Below are 20,122 nucleotides of genomic sequence, written 5' to 3'. Positions count from 1 at the left end.
CGCCAACCTACAAAGAACAGACTGTAGGTGGGTTCATAAATCAATAAAAATTAGGTCTCCTTTCTGTTTGTATCTGAGCATTTCTCCGAGATACTTGACTACCTTCCTTATATCTTTTTCCAGTCTCTTTGCCAACAAAATTTCTTTACTCTGACCGGCATACCAAACAAACAGAAACTCTTTTCTAACTTCTAAAATCTGTGTGTGCAAAAACAAAATGTAAAAAGTCTATACCTGTATGGCAAAAACTTAAAAACCCTGGATTAAATGTTTAATCTGGAACAGTAAAAAGCTAGACAAAATATGTTGAAAGTAATTCCTTTTTCGACAAAATCGAAAATCCTAAAGTCAGCCTTGCTGAAACTTAAAATGCACCCTTAAGTCAAAATTCTCTCCTACAAGACTCGCAACTGCTGGATGATTTTGTTATAATGTTTTTATTTCTTGCAAAAACTTCTCTAGACTGAAAAACAGAAACTCAGAAAATGACCAACCAGTCCTAATTATATTTCCCTTGAATTACAAAAACCTGACAGACAGCAAGAGTATCTATTTACATAAAGTCAAAACCACTTTAATGAGACACGGTAAAAAATCACAGTAAGTAACACCACATGATCGGTATTCTGACTAAAATCCCACGAAGTATCCACTTATGATTCTTAAATCACAGAATAATCCCAGCTTACAACAAAGACACCTATAAGGAAAACAGGAAGAGGGGACTGAAGCATGCTTCACATATTGTATGGTGTAGTGGCATTTGCAAAATGACAGGGAGTTAATCTGAATTTTGAGTAGCATTATTCAAGCATAACTTATACCATTTGAATCTCAAGTACTGTAATTGTTTTCAACTAAACATAGTACTATCATTATGTTATAAGGAAATTATCAATGTCCTTCAGTTTACGAACATCAGAAACAAGTAGGTTCCCTCCTGATGTTCATATCATCATCTTGGTAATGAAAACGTTTCATTTACAAGTTTTACAGTAACTAGAGTGGGCGTTTTATAAGGTGAGTCTGTTCGGCAAGAAGGGTCTTCAAGTTCAAGATCCTTTAATATGAGCTGGTTTCAGCCCAATGGGTCTTCACTCATGTCATGGCTATTACTGAAAGCTGTAAGATACAGTGTTTCAAATGCATGAAAGTTTCCAATTAAAAGGGAGAAGATGACTAGACAAATTCTGATATGAGTATGTAAAAAGTTGCAAGGATCAGTATGAACATTCAAGGTACCTTTGCCATGTTAAGTTAAATTTCATGGAGACTAAATCTGAAATGAATTCTTATATGAAGCCATTGTGGTGACGACAAGCCAGAGCATTATAAGGAGGACTATTATCAGTACAGAACTTGGGATACAAGAAAACTTCAGACTAACTCGACTGTCTAATGCTAGTCACCGTGCAACCAGAGAGTCCTTATGTGCTACTTGTGCAAATTAAGAATACAGTAGTAGATCTGAGAGAGTACAGTAAGGACTGAAGTGATAAGAAATATACCAGTGAACTGTGTATACAGAAAAACAAAACCTGTCTGTGACACAAAACATCAAGGATCTTACCAGCCCTATCATCAGCATCGTCATCGGGGAAGAGGTCGACGACAGGGTCATCGCTTTTGTCTTTCTTCTCTTCCATTGAAGACTCGGAATCCTGAGGCAAAACATCTTCATTACTCAGAAAAATATGAAACTATCCAATGCATGTTTGATAAAGATGTCAAATAGTAAAAAAAAGTATAAAAATTGTTTGTTTGGTCTAACCAGCTAATGAGGAATGAAGTTTCAGAGAGAGAGAGAGAGAGAGAGAGAGAGAGAGAGAGAGAGAGAGAGAGAGAGAGAGAGAGAGAGAGAGAGAGAGAGAGAGAGAGATTCTTACTGAAAATGGCAAAAATTCTCACCTGGACATCAGCATCGTATTTCTTGATGGTTGACATAAATTCTAGATGCTTCTTGTCCTCCTCCAATTGTGCTACATGCTGCTCTGAGGCTTGCAACTTTTGCTGCGTTGAGGCCAATTCGTCGCGAAGCCAGGCATTTTCCTGGCACAACCGTCTTACCTGTGCGCGAAGCTTCTGTTTTTCAGCTTCAACAGTTTGCAAGTGCGATGCAAGGGCCAGCATAATCTGTGGAGGGAAGGGTTGGTTCAGTTTGCCATACATCCAATTCAAAAGTAAAGCTAAAACAATTTGAAGCATCAAACTGTGAAACTAATACTTCACGGATAATGTTCATAACAAAGTTTGCAGACAACTTGACAAAAAGTTAAAAGACTGCCCTTCTTGGCCTTAATAACTTTAGTACTTTGGTTACTGTCCCATTACTAACTTCACATACCCCTTGTACCTCTTTACCATAAAAAAAATCTGTTTGACTACTTCTGTATCTTCTTCATCCATTATTGACGGTTAATCATCCTGTCCAATTGTCATTATTTTATCCACTCTCATTGCTACTGGAGGGAACAGGATGAAAATGGCCACAGAACAAGAAGGAATGAAAAGTAGAAAGTAGAAACTACAAATATGAAAATTTTGCTATCACTATTAGAGAGAGAGAGAGAGAGAGAGAGAGAGAGAGAGAGAGAGAGAGAGAGAGAGAGAGAGAGAGAGAGAGAGAGAGAGAGAGAGAGAGAGAGAGACTACCCTGCCTTTTCAACTCACCTGTGCCTCAGAGAGCCCAAGCTCGATCTGGTCGAGGGACTTCTGGATGATGCCAGCCTTCTCATGGACGACATTGGAGTCAGGCGGCTGCTGGTGTGTGAGGGAACTGTTGATCCCAGTCAGTATGGAGTTGTGCTCGTTCCGCAGGGCCTCAAGGCCCTGGACCACCGTCCTCGTGTGGGATACCACCTCCTCCTGCGTGAGGGCCGTCATCCTCCCGATGCTCTCTATCTTCTTGCTGTGGGTAGAGGGAAATCTCTATCAAAAGAATGCAATAAAAAAATAAAAAAGATAAATAGAATCATAAAACTGAAGTGTAAGAGACCTGTATACAGTACAGTTAGGGAAAAATTAAAACAATCACTAAAACATTATTTCTTTTGTGATGAACAGCTAATTCCATACAAAGTTCCCTCACCACCACCATCACGATTTAGTTTTCATTACAAATCAACCTCCTTTATAACAGTTTAAAAATATTATTCAATTTTTGTAAAACAGAACTGAAAACAGTTTTCATAAACAGACAGAAAAAATTGTAGACATATGAGTAAACACCATCTACAATTTTGCATTGTGCTGGCAATTCCTATTCCCATGTGCTGACAAATCCTTACCATTTCATAATATACTGTATTTCACCAACCAAAATACATAACATTATGGACAAAATAATTTTTTCCAGAACATCCCACGCAAAAGAATACCAAATTAAGAAGATATTTTTAATTTTCCTAATATATAAACCTATGCTTTCATATATGGAGTGCTAGGTAAGCGCAGAGTATTCGATATATGAAAGCATAGGTTCGTATATGTGTCGGAACAAATCAAATACTGCAGACCAGAAATTTTGGCTAAAATCCCCTTTGCATTAAAGAAAAATAATTCTTCATCTTTCACCAACCAAATCCAATGAAAATATTCACTAGTATCTTCGCTAAACCTAACCCTTCTAACAGAACACTTCTCGCCTGAGGGGGAAAAAAAAAAAACACACACAGCTGCTAAAATCTATTTATTAAATGTTCCTTTAACATTGCATGTCTTGATGATAGCATGGCCAATTAACACCTCAACTTCATGGGTTACGAATAAATTAAGCTACACATGCAATCATGCTCTACTGCTGACAGCTACCTTCTCAACATGAAATTTCTAAGATGGATTCCCAGCAAAGCCTCTAGTGTATTCAATATGCTGGAGGGCATTTGTAAAGGACACACTTTTCTTTTACAACATAAAAGGGAAGGGCAGTTTCATTTAAAGTACATTTCCTTCCACAACAAGTAAACATAAAAAGGTATTTCCTTCTACCAGAGTCTTATTTCAAAATAACCACAGTCTTATTTCAAAGGGTAAAAAACAGAAAGACAGAAAATTTTATGTTTCTTCTAGTGTGCACACGTGGATGCGTTTCCCCATTTATGTCTCTTCTCCCACTGCCTTTTCTTGTTTCCCGTTGGCTTTCCATTTTTCAAGTATTTCTCATTTCTTTTATGCCTTGCACAAAGGCCAAAGGGTGACGGTTCTTGATTGCTTAAGAGAACACTTTCATAAATTCATGTCATAAATTCACATTTCTATTTCATACCCGAATATTGTCTAAACGTTATACTGTATGCACTTCATACCTAAATATTTTATAAAAAAAAAAAAGACTACATCTAAATAACTTTTTTTAATATATGCATTTAACTACCTACTATATATCTCATGACCAAATGCATAATTTGGAGCCTAAATATTTTATAACCATAAATCTTATGACTGCATACTCTATACCTAAATATTCTACACCTGAACATTTCATAACTGAACGTAATACAATTTATACTGTTCCTCAATTTTTTACAGCCAAACTTTTAGTATCTAAATGTACCTTCATAGAGTATTTCATATATCTTAATATTTTATAGCAAAAGATTTGGAATTCAATTACTTCGTGCCTATATATTCTTTATGTAAACATTTCCCAAATGTTTCAACCTGAATGACTAAAAGCAATTTAGCTTTCTGTTGCCCTGTCAACACATGTGAAGTGGGGTGACAAATACTTCATAAGAGGGGGGCAAAAATGACAGGCTGTGCACTCTGTAATCAATATAACATACTGTACATACACACAAATGGCCAACAACTTCCCACATTCACTTCATACTCACACACAGGTAGCTTGCATACTAGCGCAATTTTTGACTGAGAGAGAGAGAGAGAGAGAGAGAGAGAGAGAGAGAGAGAGAGAGAGAGAGAGAGAGAGAGAGAGAGAGAGAGAGAGAGAGAGAGAGATAAATGAGGTCAAACTTATCTAATCTCGCCCAACTCGGAAGTAAACACAAGAGGTTCAAAACGCAGAGCAAGAAAGACAGAATAACTGCAAACCTAATACGGAAACTAGAGTAAACAATTGCTGATGATAAAGAGACCACATAATAATTTACATAGAATGAGGATGACAGAAAGATCTGAAATTATATGAAACAAAGAAAGACAGGCATGCTTTGTGACGTTGGCAACGAAAAACACACATGAAGAAGAGAAACTGAAATATAAAATACACAGGGATAGGCTGCCCTAGTGAAATGGACAATAAAAGATGAAGAGACATGAAAATACAAAGATGGCAACTGGAAGGAATGAAACAACATATAGGCGACAGATGCTAAAGACAGTTTCAAACATAACTAACTTACTAATTTAGTAATCTGAAATGGCATTTCACTAAGAGATGAAAAACTAATTTTCCCTCTGTTTCTAGAGCTTTCTTTGTGCCACACTACCAATCACATTGGTAGCTAAATGCAATGACTTTCAGAATGAGATTGTAAGCAACATATTCACTGTTGAAGCAATCAAGAAGATTTGCTTGGGTATCCGGTTAACAAGTAAAAGAACAAATGACCACAACAATGTGTCAGCTAAACAGAGACAAAGCTAAAAATAACTGTATTAGAAGCCATACATACTACTTCTCTGCATAGAACTTTACACAGACAGGTAACTGCAAAAATCTGATAAAAATTCCTGGTGATTATTATTATTATTATTATTATTATTATTATTATTATTATTATTATTATTATTCTACAAGAAATATTTATCATCATCGTCATAACTGCTAGAACATTTGTATCCCCAAATACCTTTATATATAATTCATAAATAAAAACACTAAATAATTACAGGAAAATATTGACAATGGCCATCAATTCCCAGCAAAAAGAAAACAAACAAACAAAAACGAATAAAAAAACGGCTACACAAAGTCAGCCACCATTATGCCTTCGCAGTGCACACAGGCAAACCAAAACAATTTGTCCCACTTTCTCAATACACGACGTGAATTTCTCCAGGATATAAAATACAACTAAAAGAGACAAACTAACCAACTGGAAGGAGGGTACCAGGAGAACAGGAAGGACATACAAAATGTTCAACCTACTTCGACTTTCCAGTTTCAGAAGGTATAAGGCTAAGGGCATTTTGTTAGGGAAATTAAGGGCATACGGTAGGGGAATCAAGGGCACCTTGGAAGGGAATTTGGGATGCAGAAAGGAATAAGAATGTCTGACACAGGAATAAAGGTGTCTGGTAAGGGAATAATTTTGAGAGCATGGAAACAGAATTATGTGTATGGTATGGAACTAAGAATAAAAATGTATGTCATGTATGTCAAGGGAATTAAGCTATATAGCATGGGAATAAAAGTTTATGGTATAGAAATAAGTGTATGGTAAACAAAAGCAAAAACATGATAAGTGGTGTGGGAATTAAGGTTGGATGATAAGGGAATAAAAGATGTCTGATAAGGGAATAAGGATCTAAGGAACGGCATGGTACAGGAACTATGGGTGTACATACAGGGAATTAAGGGTGCAATGTCATAAGGGAATAATATAGTAAGGGAAATAAGGGTGTAATATCGTTCGGGAATAAGAGTAGTAAGGAGATTAAGGGTATGTGGTAAGGGACGAAGGGTGTCTGGCTGGGGAACCAAATACATATGGAAAGGGAATTAAGGGTATTTGGTAAGGCTATAATGGCATAAAACAGGGAAACTAATGGTATATGGTAATTAAAAATAGGAGTTTAGAAAGAAAATAAAGGGTAATAAGAGTTTCTGGTAAGGGAATTCATGGTATCTTGTAAGGAAATAAAAGGAAAATAGGAAGGAAATTACGTGAATGGTGTGGGAATTACAGGTATAAGGCAAAGGAATAATGGTATATGGTATGGGGATTTAGTGTCTATTAAGGGAATTAAGGTGTATGCTGGGGAATCATTAGTGTATGGTAGGGAAATTAAGGGTATGAGGAGTTGGCATATAATGTCAAGGTAAGGAAATTAGTATGAATAAATCAAGGGCATTTGATATAGGCATTAAGGGTGTATGGGAAGGGCATTAAGTGGATCTCATATGGGATTATGGGTACACAAGAAGGGAATTAAGGGCATTAGGAATGGGAATCAAGGGTGTATAGGAAGAGTATTAAGGTCACCTGGTTACAGGAATTAACGGCATCAGGTAAGGAAATCGGTTTGTGGTAAGGGAATTAATAGTATATAAGGCAGGGAATTACAGCATTTGGTAAGGGAATTTAGGGTGTATGGGAAGGGAATTATGGATATAACAGGAAGGGAATAAGGAGTATGGTATGGGAATTAAGGCAATCCGGTAAAAGAATTTAGGATGCATGATAAGGGAATAAGGATGTAAAGGTAACTAAGGGTGTCTGGTATGGGAATTTAGAATCTATGGGAAGGGAATAAAAGCATCTGGTTAAGAAATTTTGGGTATACGGGAAGGGAATTAAGGGTATCTGGTGAAGGAATTTAGACTGTGGGAAGGGATTAAGGGTGTATAGTAAGGGAATTGAGGGTATTTGATAAGGGAATTTAGGGTGCATGATAGGGGAATAAGGGTGTATGGGAAGGGAACTGAGGATATCAGGTGAAGGAATTTAGAATGTGTGGGAAGGGATTAAGGGTATATGGTAAGGGAATTAAGGGCATTTGGTAAGGGAATTTAGGATTTATGATACAGGAATAAGGGTATACTAGAAGGGAATTAAGGGTATCTGGTGAAGGAATTTACAATGTGTGTGGGAAGGGGTTATGGGTGTATGGTAAGGGAATTTGGGACATTTTATAAGGGAACTTAGGGTGTATGAGAAGGGAATAAGGGTGTATGGGAAGCGAGCTGAAGGTATCTAGTAAGGGAATTTAGGGTGTACGGGAAGGAATTTATTAGTATCCGTTAAGGGAATTTAGGATATATGGAAAGGGAATAATGAGTATGGTATCGGAATTAAGGCAACTGGGTAAAAAGAATTTAAGGTGTAAAGTAATGGAAGAGTCTACTGGAACGGAACTGAAGGTATCTGGAAGGGAATAAATGTGTATTTCAAGGGAATTAAGGGTATCTGGTAAAGAATAAAGGGTGTGTGAGAAGTGAACAGAGGGTATCAGGTAAGGTAAATGAGGCTGTATCGACAGGGACTAAAGGTATCAGGTAAGGGAATTAAGGTGTAAGGTACCTTACACCTTAATTCCCTTACCAGATACCTGTAAATCTCTTACCATATACCTTTATTCCCTTTCTATCCAACCTCATTTCCCTTAACTGATAACCTCTGTCCACTTCTAACACACCCTTTATTCCTTATCAGATGGCGTTCATTCTCTTTAATTGGACATTTATTCCCCTTCCATTCACTCTAAGTTCCCCTTCCAGATATGGTAACTGAGTAAAGATGTCTGATAATTTAACAAATTACGGTGAAGATCAAAAGGCAGTCTTAAAGGTTAAAAGTGTATCCTTCTCTACCCCCCCCCCTGTAAATCAACCCTATTATTATTATTATTATTATTATTATTATTATTATTATTATTATTACTATTATTATTATTATTATTATTATTATTATTATATTGTATGTCAGGCCCACAATAATATTCAGTGGTGAATTATTGTTGATTTTATAAAAATGTTACAAGAGCTTTCGAACCCTGTCCTGAATATTATTGTGAATCTGATAAACAGCATATCCCATTCTCGATCTAAAGAAAGACCTAATTATTATTATTATTATTATTATTATTATTATTATTATTATTATTATTATTATTGAGACAAACATGCCTTATAGTGAAGACTTTTGTTTCGCCTGCATATCTATGCAAGATGATGATTGTTCCAGTGAATTTAGCAGTAGTAATAATAATAGTGGCTATATGTCAGCATCACTATCATTAATATCGTAACTAATCAGCATAATATTATTAAATTTCGAAGGCCTCTTCAACAGATTGGAATCCCACTTCGTGCAATTAGTGATAGAGAAAAGAGAAAGAAGGAAAAAAATTGAACAAAGAAATATAAAAAAACAATCACCCATTACTACATTTCACAGGGAAAAAAACGTAGGCATCAATGACACAAATAAGACGACCACCCTTCCACAGCCTTCTTACGACGACCACCCTTCCACAGCCTTCGTAAGACGACCACCCTCCCACAGTCTTTTCAAGACCACCACCATTCCACAGCCTTAAGAGAAGGGAGCAAAAGACTGCACCAAATTCTTAAACCTTGTCCTTGGAAAGCAACAACAGAAGCAGCAACAACAACAACAACATAGGTTGGAAGATTCGTGACGCCCTTCTCACGAACTTCTACAACACCGTCAGGAAGGTATCGATTCCAAAGAGGAGGATTAACGACACGCAAAGGCATCGTTTAGTGGTCGATTGTGACACGAAAATCAGACAGTTGAGAAGATCTATTAATTATGTATTGTGTATTATATATATATATATATATATATATATATATATATATATATATATATATATATATATATATATATATGTATATATGTATGTGTGTGTGTGTGTATATGTGTATACATACATTATATATATATATATATATATATATATAAACAGCACCCAACCCAACATACGCATGATACTAATCAATAGGTGGGAAACGTCTGCAATAATCCGAGTTCCCAGAACAGGAATGACCGGTGCGATTCCCGTTTGGGAATGTCACAAATTCCACGGGATTTCACATTCTCGGACGGGCCGTGGGTTGGATTTATTGAGCGACTACAATTTACCTGGCTGTTTTCTTCTGAGGAAGATTACGAGGCAATTTTGTAGCATTTTTCGTTTGTGTAATAATAATAATAATAATAATAATAATAATAATAATAATAATAATAATAATAATAATAATAATAATATGCTTTGTCAAGCCATTGTCCAAATTATTATTATTATTATTATTATTATTATTATTATTATTATTATTATAACAATACGTATACTAATGTATTATAACAATATGTACAGTAATGTATATTATAATTATATATATGTAATGCATTACAATAACACGTATTCTAATGTATGTAACCAAATCATCAACTTGACTTTCAGTATTTAGAAGTTAAAATTTTTACATACGATTTAAATTGTGCGAGAGAGAGAGAGAGAGAGAGAGAGAGAGAGAGAGAGAGAGAGAGAGAGAGAGAGAGAGAGAGAGAGAGAGAGAGAGAGAGAGAGAGAGAGGATAAGCTCCTCAACTGTTTGCATTTTTTCAGCGAAAGTTTGACAAATATTTTACTTCAATTAGTTAATCCCTTCAAACGCTGACGTCCAACTGTCAGTAAACATTACATAAAACCAGAAGAGTAATTTTTACTATTACAAAAGAAAAAAAAAAGTTTAATCGTCTTATGATTCTATTAAAAAAAACTCACAGCTGACACGTGGGTTTTTAGTTTTCTGTAAAAGAAAACTACTGTGCCGGCTTTGTCCGTCCGTTCGCACTTTATTCTGTCCGCACTTTTCATGTCTGCACTCAGACCTTAAAAACTACTGAGGCTAGAGGGCTGCAAATTGGTATGTTGATCATCCACCCTCCAGTCATCAAACATACCAAATTGCAGCCCTCTAGCCTCAGTAGTTTCTATTTTATTTAAGGTTGAAGACGGCCATAATCGCGCTTCTGGGAATGATATAAGATAGACCACCCCCGAGCCGTGGTTAAAGTTTCATGGGCCGCGGCTCATACAGCATTATACCGGGACCACCGAAAGATAGATCTATTTTCGGTGGCCTTGATTATATGATGTATAGAAAACTCGATTGCACCGAAGAAACTACGGCCCATTTTTTACTCTTTTTTTTCTTTTTTTTTTTGACACTCTTAGTCTTGAAAAAAGAAAAAAAAAAAAAAATGATTCCTCGCGTAACATGATGAAATAGGCAACGAAAGTACACGTGAAATGAAGGTGAGAAATGAATTAATAAAAGAGAAAACAAAAGAAAGATAATATTGATGAAGAGCTTCACTGTTTGAGATCAGGATCTTCTACTTGAACTAATAGTGTTAATTACGATTGACTGATTGATTGATTATGTCTATTAAAACTGGCGCCACATCTAGGTTAATGACGCCCTATAGTAAATTTAAACAGAAAACTAGAAATAAGTGCGTTTAAAAAGAATATCATATAAAAATATATATAAAAAATATGTATATAATCATATCAATACTTACATATACTTTATACGTATAATTTCAATTGAAGAGGCCCGCCTCTCACATAAAGATATATAACTGTCCTACATTACAATCCTCGGAATACAATCCTCTCCGGAGAGGATTGTATCTAGAAAAAAATGACCTTCTTGAAATAATACCATGAAGAGGGCTCTCTGCTTTGAGAGAGAGAGAGAGAGAGAGAGAGAGAGAGAGAGAGAGAGAGAGAGAGAGAGAGAGAGAGAGAGAGAGAGAATTATATTGCAATCACGACAACCAAATTAGACTAATGGCCAGCGGCCTAATTTATATGCAAGCTTCCGCAGAGCAGAATGTCCATCTCTGAATCGAGTAAAATTTGGACAAAGAAAAAACGAAAGGATACAATAAGCTTCTTTAAAGTATACAATCCAACACAGTATTAAAAAAACACTACAGAGGATTTCAGGTGAATACTATCATGTAGACTGTTAAATTTATAGTAAAACTTGGCAAAACGTTCCACAATCTGATTTTCAGACAACCATAAGCCACGTGGTCCTAATATACACTTGACGAACTCGTGTGTGTGTGTGTATAAGTACACCCATATACACATATATAATACACACTAACACATACGAGAAGCGAGTGAATGGTATAATTAGTGAAGGGATGTGTATTATACTGGACCCATAATAATAATAATAATAATAATAATAATAATAATAATAATAATCACTTTCCATCTAACAACCGCTACAACCCCACGTATTATACCTGTACATTTCATACACGGCAGCCCCCAGAGACTGTAATACCGCATCACTGCCGCCGCGGCGTATGTGTAAGTTTACACTGTGCGTATACGCCGTAAAATTTAAATCAAACACAAAACAGGGTTCCTGGGGGGAATAGATTGTACTCGGGGTTCGCTTTAATTAGGACGTAGGGTCACCCCTGGGGGGGGGGGGAGATATATAGGAGAGTGGAGAGTACGGAGTGGAGTGGGGGGTGGGAACTGGGTGAGGTGTGGGGGGAATGGGTGGGTTTATCTCACGGTAAAAAATATTCTACATTTCTGGCCATTTAGGCAACCGGTCTATTCGGAGATTCCCTAGAACATTACGTGCGATGATAATAATAATAATAATAATAATAATAATAATAATAATAATAATAATAATAATAATAATAATAATGACTTCATTTTCCACTTGTATATTTATTTTTCCCGTACCAACAACGACCACAAACGCAAAATACCAAGAACTTTGTATTTTTTCTAACATACAAACCTACGCCTTCATATATGGAGTCTCCGTGCGCACAGCGCTCGTCGGCTGTCTGATTCGTCTCTGGAAAAACAAAAGGCTGTTGTGCGCTAGGCCTCTGTTCACGAAGTGACACGGGACGGCCTAACAAGTGAAACACGAAGAACGATCTTCCTCGTCTCGCACAAAAAGGCCGAACAAAAAACACACACACTTTGGCACAGCGAAAACCAGTCTCTATGTGGGAAGAGGTGACGTAAATCTTACGTCTAGATATCAGGGAAGAGGAGGCGTAATCTTAGTCTAGATATCAGGGAAGAGGAGACAATCTTAGTCTAGCTATCAGGGAAGAGGAGACAATCTTAATCTAGATATCAGGGAAGAGGAGACAATCTTAATCTAGATATCAGGGAAAATGAGACAATCTTAGTTTAGATATTAAGGAAGAGACGTAATCTTCGTCTAGATATCAGGGAAGAGGAGACAATCTTACTCTAGATATCAGGGAAGAGGAGACAATCTTAGTCTAGATATGAGGGAAGAGACGTAATCTTTGTCTAGATATCAGGGAAGAAGAGACAATCTTAGTCTAGATATCAAGGAAGAGACGTAATCTTTGTCTAGATATCAGGGAAGAGGAGACGAAATCTTACGTCTAGATATCAGGGAAAAGTACACAATCTTAGTCTAGATATCAGGGAAGAGGAGACAATCTTACGTATAGATATCAGGGGGAAACAGGAGACAATCTTACGTCTAGATATCAGGGAAACGGAGACGTAATCTTACCTCTATATATCAGGGAAGAGGAGACGTTAATCTTACGCCTAGATATCAGGGAACAGGAGACGTAATCTTAGTCTAGATTTCAGGGAAGAGGAGACAATCTTACGTCTAGATATAAGGGAAGAGGAGACGTTAATCTTCCGCCTAGATATCGGGGAAGAGGAGGCAATCTTACGTCTAGATGTCAGGGGAGAGGAAACAATCTTACGTCTAGATATCAGGGAAAAGGAGACGTAATCTTACCTCTACACATCAGGGAAGAGGAGACGTTAATCTTACGCCTAGATATCAGGGGAGAGGAGACGTGATCTTAGTCTAGATAATTATCAGGGAAGAGGAGACGTAATCTTAGTCTAGGTAATTATCAGGGAAGAAGAAACAATCTTACGTCTCGATATCAGAGGAGAAGTAAACTTACCTTTATACACCAAGGAAGAGACAATCTTACGTCTCGATATCGGGGAAGAAGAGGCGAAATCTTACCTCAAAACAGACACGAACAGCCACACCACAAAACAATAAAGAAACACTACCAGAAGCGCGAGAAAGCTGTAGCGACTGAGAAAACAGTGGATATGGGAGAAGGTAATAGGCCGACCCAGGGTCACAAGCGACCATAGGCCTAGCGATAGGGTTTTGTTTTTTCAGAGACGAATCGGACACCCGACGAGCGCGATGCGCACGCAGACCCCATACGTGAAAGCGTAGGTTCATAAACGTGTCGGAACAAATGTAATATAATCCATAATTACTGTGTGGTCCAAATAGTACTAATATTTCTTTTTTCATGTATTATTACTATTATTATTATTATTATTATTATTATTATTATTATTATTATTAACAGAAGTAACTGCAATATTAAAACGCCTCCAACTACATGATGTTAACAACAGTACAACAACAGATTATGCTGTATTATTATTATTACTATTATTATTATTATTATTATTATTATTAACAAAAGTAATTGCAATATTAATAGCTCCCCAAAAAAAAGATATTAACAAAATTAAAACAGCAGGTTATGCTCCCATAAAGTTAAACCTACGATAAGTAAGATTAGCAGTAAGTCAAAATGACGACACCACACCAAGAATGTGCGACGACAGTAAATATTAGAAACCAACCGATCAATCAATACTGCAAACAATCCCAGTCGGATCAAATTCAGAAATGGAATAAAACGCTATGAGTCAATTTGCAAAGATCTTCACCCAGAGCAGCCATAGACACATTTTAATTCAGGAGAGAGCACTTGCAGGAACAAGAGAGAGAGAGAGAGAGAGAGAGAGAGAGAGAGAGAGAGAGAGAGAGAGAGAGAGAGAGAGAGAGAGAGAGAGAGCAGTATAATTTAGATGACACTGGCAGGAAAATAGTCCTAATTTAAATTTGCTATATGAGAGAGAGAGAGAGAGAGAGAGAGAGAGAGAGAGAGAGAGAGAGAGAGAGAGCAGTATAATTTAGATGACACTGGTAGTTCTTTAAATCTGCTATGAGAGAGAGAGAGAGAGAGAGAGAGAGAGAGAGAGAGAGAGAGAGAGAGAGAGAGAGAGAGAGAGAGAGACTCAAATAAAATTCTTGAGATATACTTCATAGTTAAGCAAAAAATCTTAAATAAGAAATAAATCTATAAAAATACAGTACTGTAATCTAGAGAGAGAGAGAGAGAGAGAGAGAGAGAGAGAGAGAGAGAGAGAGAGAGAGAGAGAGAGAGAGAGAGAGAGAGAGAACTTTTAATTTAAAAAATGAGAACTTATAAAAACACGATATTTCTTTTAATTCAAGGTAAAGCACTTACAAAATCACAAAAGAGAGAGAGAGAATTTTTAATTAAAAAATGAGAACTTGTAAAAACAATATTATTTTTAATTCAAGGTAAAGCACTTACAAAATCACGAGAGAGAGAGAGAGAGAGAGAGAGAGAGAGAGAGAGAGAGAGAGAGAGAGAGAGAGAGAGCTCTATAAGCGCCTGCAATAACACCTCGGAACGAACTGCATAACAGGGAAACGGATTAAAATAAAAGAGTCAAAATTATTCTATGGCCGACTTTAAAGGGGAGGCCGCCATAGAAAGTAGTTTTTTCCCCCCCATGACAGCGTGCAGCTGCTGTAGCGGGATAAAAGCAGCACCCGAATGCAGATGAACGGAAAAAACAATAATGAAAAGCAGCAGCGACGAAAAGTAGTAACGAAAGATTATGGAGGGCCAAACGCAATTAACGTTCTTATAACAGTACAAATAGCAAAATCAGCGACAACAGACAAGTTCACAGAAGGCCGAAAAGCAGTAACAACAAAGAAGCAGTAAAAGCAGTAATAAAAGATAAAGCAGCAAAAACAAGGGAAAAATCAGCTGTTATACCAGCAATAATCGCAAAAGCAGCACCAACATACGTGTCAGAACTGGGACGAAAAGCAGTAGCACCAAGGAAGCAGTAAAAGCAGCAGTGGAAGAGAATTGAGCGCAAAAAAAAGAAGAAATCAACACTGTTACAGCAGCATAAATCACAAAGGCAGCACCAACAGACGAGTCTGAACTGGGACGAAAAGCAGTAGCAACAAGAGGCAGTAAAAGCAGTAATAAAACAGAATGAAGCAGCAAAAACAAGGGAAAAATCAAGTTACAGCAGCAGTAATCGCAAAAGCAGCACCAACGGAGGAGTCAGAACTGAGACGAAAAGCAGTAGCAACAAAGAGGCAGTAAAAGCAGCAGCTAAAGAGAATGAATCAACAAAAAAAGAAAAAAAATAAACATTGTTACACATTAGTAAACCTCGCAAAAGCAGCACTGAGAAAAGTCAAAACAATCTTGGAAGAAAAACAGAAAAACATATGACAGCTGCGTCGCTAAATAAAAGCAGCATAAAAGTAGCACAGCAGCAAACAGTAAAAGTAGCAACAAAATTATAACATATGCACCAATCTCCGCCAGCAAAACCGAGAAAGCAGGAGAAAATTCAAGGAAAAAACTCTCCTTGGTCAGCAGCAAAAATCAGTTGAATAAAATCAGCAGCAGCCTCGGAAAGCAGTAAACAGTCATGGAAGCAACCCACAAGCAGTTAGCCCTGACGCTGCACGCACAAAAAGCAGCATCAGCCATATCTCCGTTAAACCAAAAATTATTAAAACAAAAAGCATTAAAGAAAAAAAACAAGTAAAAAATTCGCCGATATTTCTTCGGCGCAATCGAGTTTTCTATACAACGTATAATGCTGTACAAAACTCTCAGTAGACCGTGGTGGCCTCAGTTGCGTTGCCAAACGCACGATCATGGCAAACTTTAACCTTAAATAGAATTAAAACTACCAAGGCTAGAGGGCTGCAATTTGGTATGTTTGATGATTGGAAGGTGGATGACCAACATACCAATTTGCAGCCCTCTAGCCTCAGTAGCTTTAAGATCTGAGGGCGGACAGCAAAAGTGTGACGGACAGACAAAGCCATCTCAATAGTTTCCTTTTTACAGAAAAAAAAACTCAGAGCAGCAGCAATATTAATAAAAGCAGTAAACGACGCAGCAGCAGCAAAGACAAAGCAGTAAAAGCAGCTAAATTAGCGCCCACGAGCGAGTCAAACGCTGCACTGCTTCGAATAATGATCGCATGATCTCTTCATTGTACTTGACACAATGGATCAGACCTTTTGTTTAATACAGCCATCGCCCAACTTCCCTCCCACCCCCTTATTCAAAATGCCAGGGGGGGGGGGACCCACTCACTTCCCGAAATGGAGATGAACATTCTTCTTTTTCTTTTTGTTAACTCTAAGCAGATAAGTTTCGAGCGCAATTGGACAATTTAACAATACGATATCGAAAAAAAGAGTAAAAAGGAAGATTGGATTACGATTTTTGAAAGAAAATTAAAAAGTATAAACTGGTTTAGGACAGTCATACATATATATATATATATAAGCATATGTATACATACATACATACATACACACACACATATATATATATATATATATATATATATATATATATATATATATATATATATATATATATATATATATATATATATATATATATATATATATATATATACGTACACACACATACATTATATATATATATATATATATATATATATATATATATATATATATATATATATATATATTACATACCCGTCTCTAAAAATGTGCCTTTGGGTGAATAACGCAAAAAACTGAAATTACACCATGTTAAAGAAGCTGGACAGCTACGTGGGTATGGACCAGTGGAGAAGACAGAAAGCAAGGGTATACCTACAACCCCACATCCCACACAAACACTACTTAGTCCTTCAAACAACCCCCAGCATTGCCTACAGTTCACCGCAAAAAGCATACGCAACGTAGTACAATCCTACCGAATTAACGCAGGAAGGCCGAATGCCCCAAAATTCTGTCGGTTTTCAAAAAGTGGATAATTAACGAAAAGGTCAAGCAGTTAATAATAAAGCCTTCTAATTGGTACCAATTTCACTTCAAAAATCATAGTTTTTTGTTATATTTCTTTCGGATGCGTAATTTGCTTAATGACGACGCGAATTATTACTTCCTCGTTGGAAGTTTTTCAAAAATGAAACACGAGCTTTTAACTCATGGTTAACAATGATGGCAGAAGATCAAACGTGCCGACAATAACAACAGAGTAATGATAATTAGGTCAATTTTCCCTTGTGTGGAACAGTCGGTGGAACTGGGAGCTTGGTGCCCTTTCGTAGCCCAGGGCCGAAGAAGGCGATGCAAAGAAAATGGAAGGCTCCAGGGACACAGGTGGCAACTTGGAACTCACGTCGTCGTTCCTCCATCAGGGTTCTACTGTGTTGCAAAATTTCATGGCTCTCTCTTGCAAAATGTCGAAGTTATTCAAGGAAAATATTGCCTGAAGAATATAAAATATAAAAGGAGCAATAAAAAATAGTAAACGACAGTATCGTTTGTATCGGCAATACCATAACCAAAGCAATCAATACAAAGGATCATCCATATTCACGTTGCTTTTAGAAATAAAAAAAAACTACGACAACACAAAAAAAATAAAAACATTTACTGAAAAAAATAAGTCATCAAACTAAGAACGCGACCCCTTCATACACTCACTGATCAATACCAGCCGGAATGCCGTATTATATCTGCCTGGGAGCCTCGCTGACTCGCATGACTGACACAGAGAGAGAGAGAGAGAGAGAGAGAGAGAGAGAGAGAGAGAGAGAGAGAGAGAGAGAGAGAGAGAGAGAGAGAGAGAGAGTCTGCAGGGCTAGCAACTCCATCCCTGAAATTTTGCTAATAGAAAGGCTGTACCCTTCTAGAGCAAACTCTCTCATCTGTTTCATCATGCACGTTTACATTATTGATCCATACAGGTGAATACATTATACTATCATGCACTCATGCACAAACCTATTAATGTGCAATAATGAGTATATAACCCATGAGCAAGGTGTTCTATTTTGGACTGGAAGTCTTGAATTTTGTATAATGTTTCCAGGAAGGCGGGTCGTGTATACAAACACTATATATATATATATATATATATATATATATATATATATATATATATATATATATATATATATATATATATATATATATATATATATATATATATATAATATATATATATATATATATATATATATATATATATATATATATATATATATATATATATATATATATATATATATATATATATATATATATATATACACATACTGTATATATAAGGGAAATGGTTTCCGAGAAAGCCATGACAGATGTCACTAGCGAGTTCATCTCTGGCACAACCTTCCCCAAAATACCAACTGTCGGCTTACGTTCTTCAAGAAACTTCAATAACATCTTCTTGAGCCCTTGCTGAAGTTGTACGGTGGGGGGCCAAGAACTCTAAATTTCGTGTGTCTTTCCCGTAAAGTTCATTGAGTCAATTCTATACACTCCATCGATCCCGGAAGGCCGGAGTTTTACCTGAACTTATAAAAGCATGCTGTACCAACGTCAGCTCAGAACTTTGAAACCCGGCATACGCAATGTTATGTGTTCCTGGCTATTAGCTGACTGTTGGTGGTTGCAGCAGAGAGAGAGAGAGAGAGAGAGAGAGAGAGAGAGAGAGAGAGAGAGAGAGAGAGAGAGAGAAAGTTAATCAAAAAATATATGCAAAAGTCATCTAATTAACAACGGTAGGACGACGACCAGGTAATCCTCGCCCTACCGAAATGAAACAATCATCAGATTCTCTCTCTCTCTCTCACAAGGTCATGGACAACGTTCATTATGTATACAGAGGTATCCAAATCCCCCCCCCTCCCCTCTCTCTCTCTCTCTCTCTCCATACGCATATCTCTCTGCAAAAAAAAAAAAAAAAAAAAAAAACGCGTCAAAGGGGAAAAACGATGACGAGGTAGAACTCCGATGAGGGAACCTGATCGTCGGGGGTCCAAATCCCTAATGAAAGGGAAGGGGGGGGGGAGACTGGAAGTGGGAGAGGGGAGGGCAGGGTGTAGGTAGGGAGTAATAGCTCCCTCTCCACAATCAATAACCCCAACCCCGTTTCCTAACCCTGGATGGATGGACGAACGACAGAGAGAGAGAGAGAGAGAGAGAGAGAGAGAGAGAGAGAGAGAGAGAGAGAGAGAGAGAATTTGAATACAGATGAGCATGACCTTGAGACGGTGATGTAATGCTGACCGAGATGGGTGAAGGTATTTCAGTAAATAAATTCATAATTGTTCATATCCAGATATAGAGAAAGTATTAAGAAAGGTTCCGTATAAGATATTACCTCATCGAGGACGTCACTTTTTTTAATAAGGATACACATGTTGTCGAGATACTATTCTTTCATTTGACCCCCTTCAGTCAAACA

General features: G+C 37.0%; 1 protein-coding gene across 50 annotated transcripts in view; it reads right to left on the bottom strand.

Moving 5' to 3' along the window:
* The window catches only part of Klc (kinesin light chain), a 200,636-nt gene that overhangs the window by 63,518 nt on the left and 116,996 nt on the right, over positions 1-20,122 (bottom strand). For all 50 annotated transcript variants that reach the window (XR_010851884.1, XR_010851880.1, XR_010851882.1 and 47 more), the window contains exons 2-4: positions 2,671-2,908; positions 1,909-2,133; positions 1,571-1,661 (exon numbers count right to left, since the gene is read on the bottom strand). Coding sequence is in view for 44 of the 50 variants with exons in the window: in XM_067097451.1 (XP_066953552.1) it covers positions 1,571-1,661; positions 1,909-2,133; positions 2,671-2,908 (554 nt within the window). In the remaining 6 variants the exon portion in view is untranslated. The remainder of the gene's footprint in view (positions 1-1,570; positions 1,662-1,908; positions 2,134-2,670; positions 2,909-20,122) is intronic.

The sequence above is a fragment of the Macrobrachium rosenbergii genome, chromosome 54 (assembly GCF_040412425.1).
Source record: "Macrobrachium rosenbergii isolate ZJJX-2024 chromosome 54, ASM4041242v1, whole genome shotgun sequence".
In the NCBI taxonomy this organism is placed as follows: domain Eukaryota; kingdom Metazoa; phylum Arthropoda; class Malacostraca; order Decapoda; family Palaemonidae; genus Macrobrachium; species Macrobrachium rosenbergii.
The sequence above is the reverse complement of the archived record's forward strand: the minus strand, read 5'-3'. Positions and strand labels throughout refer to the sequence as shown.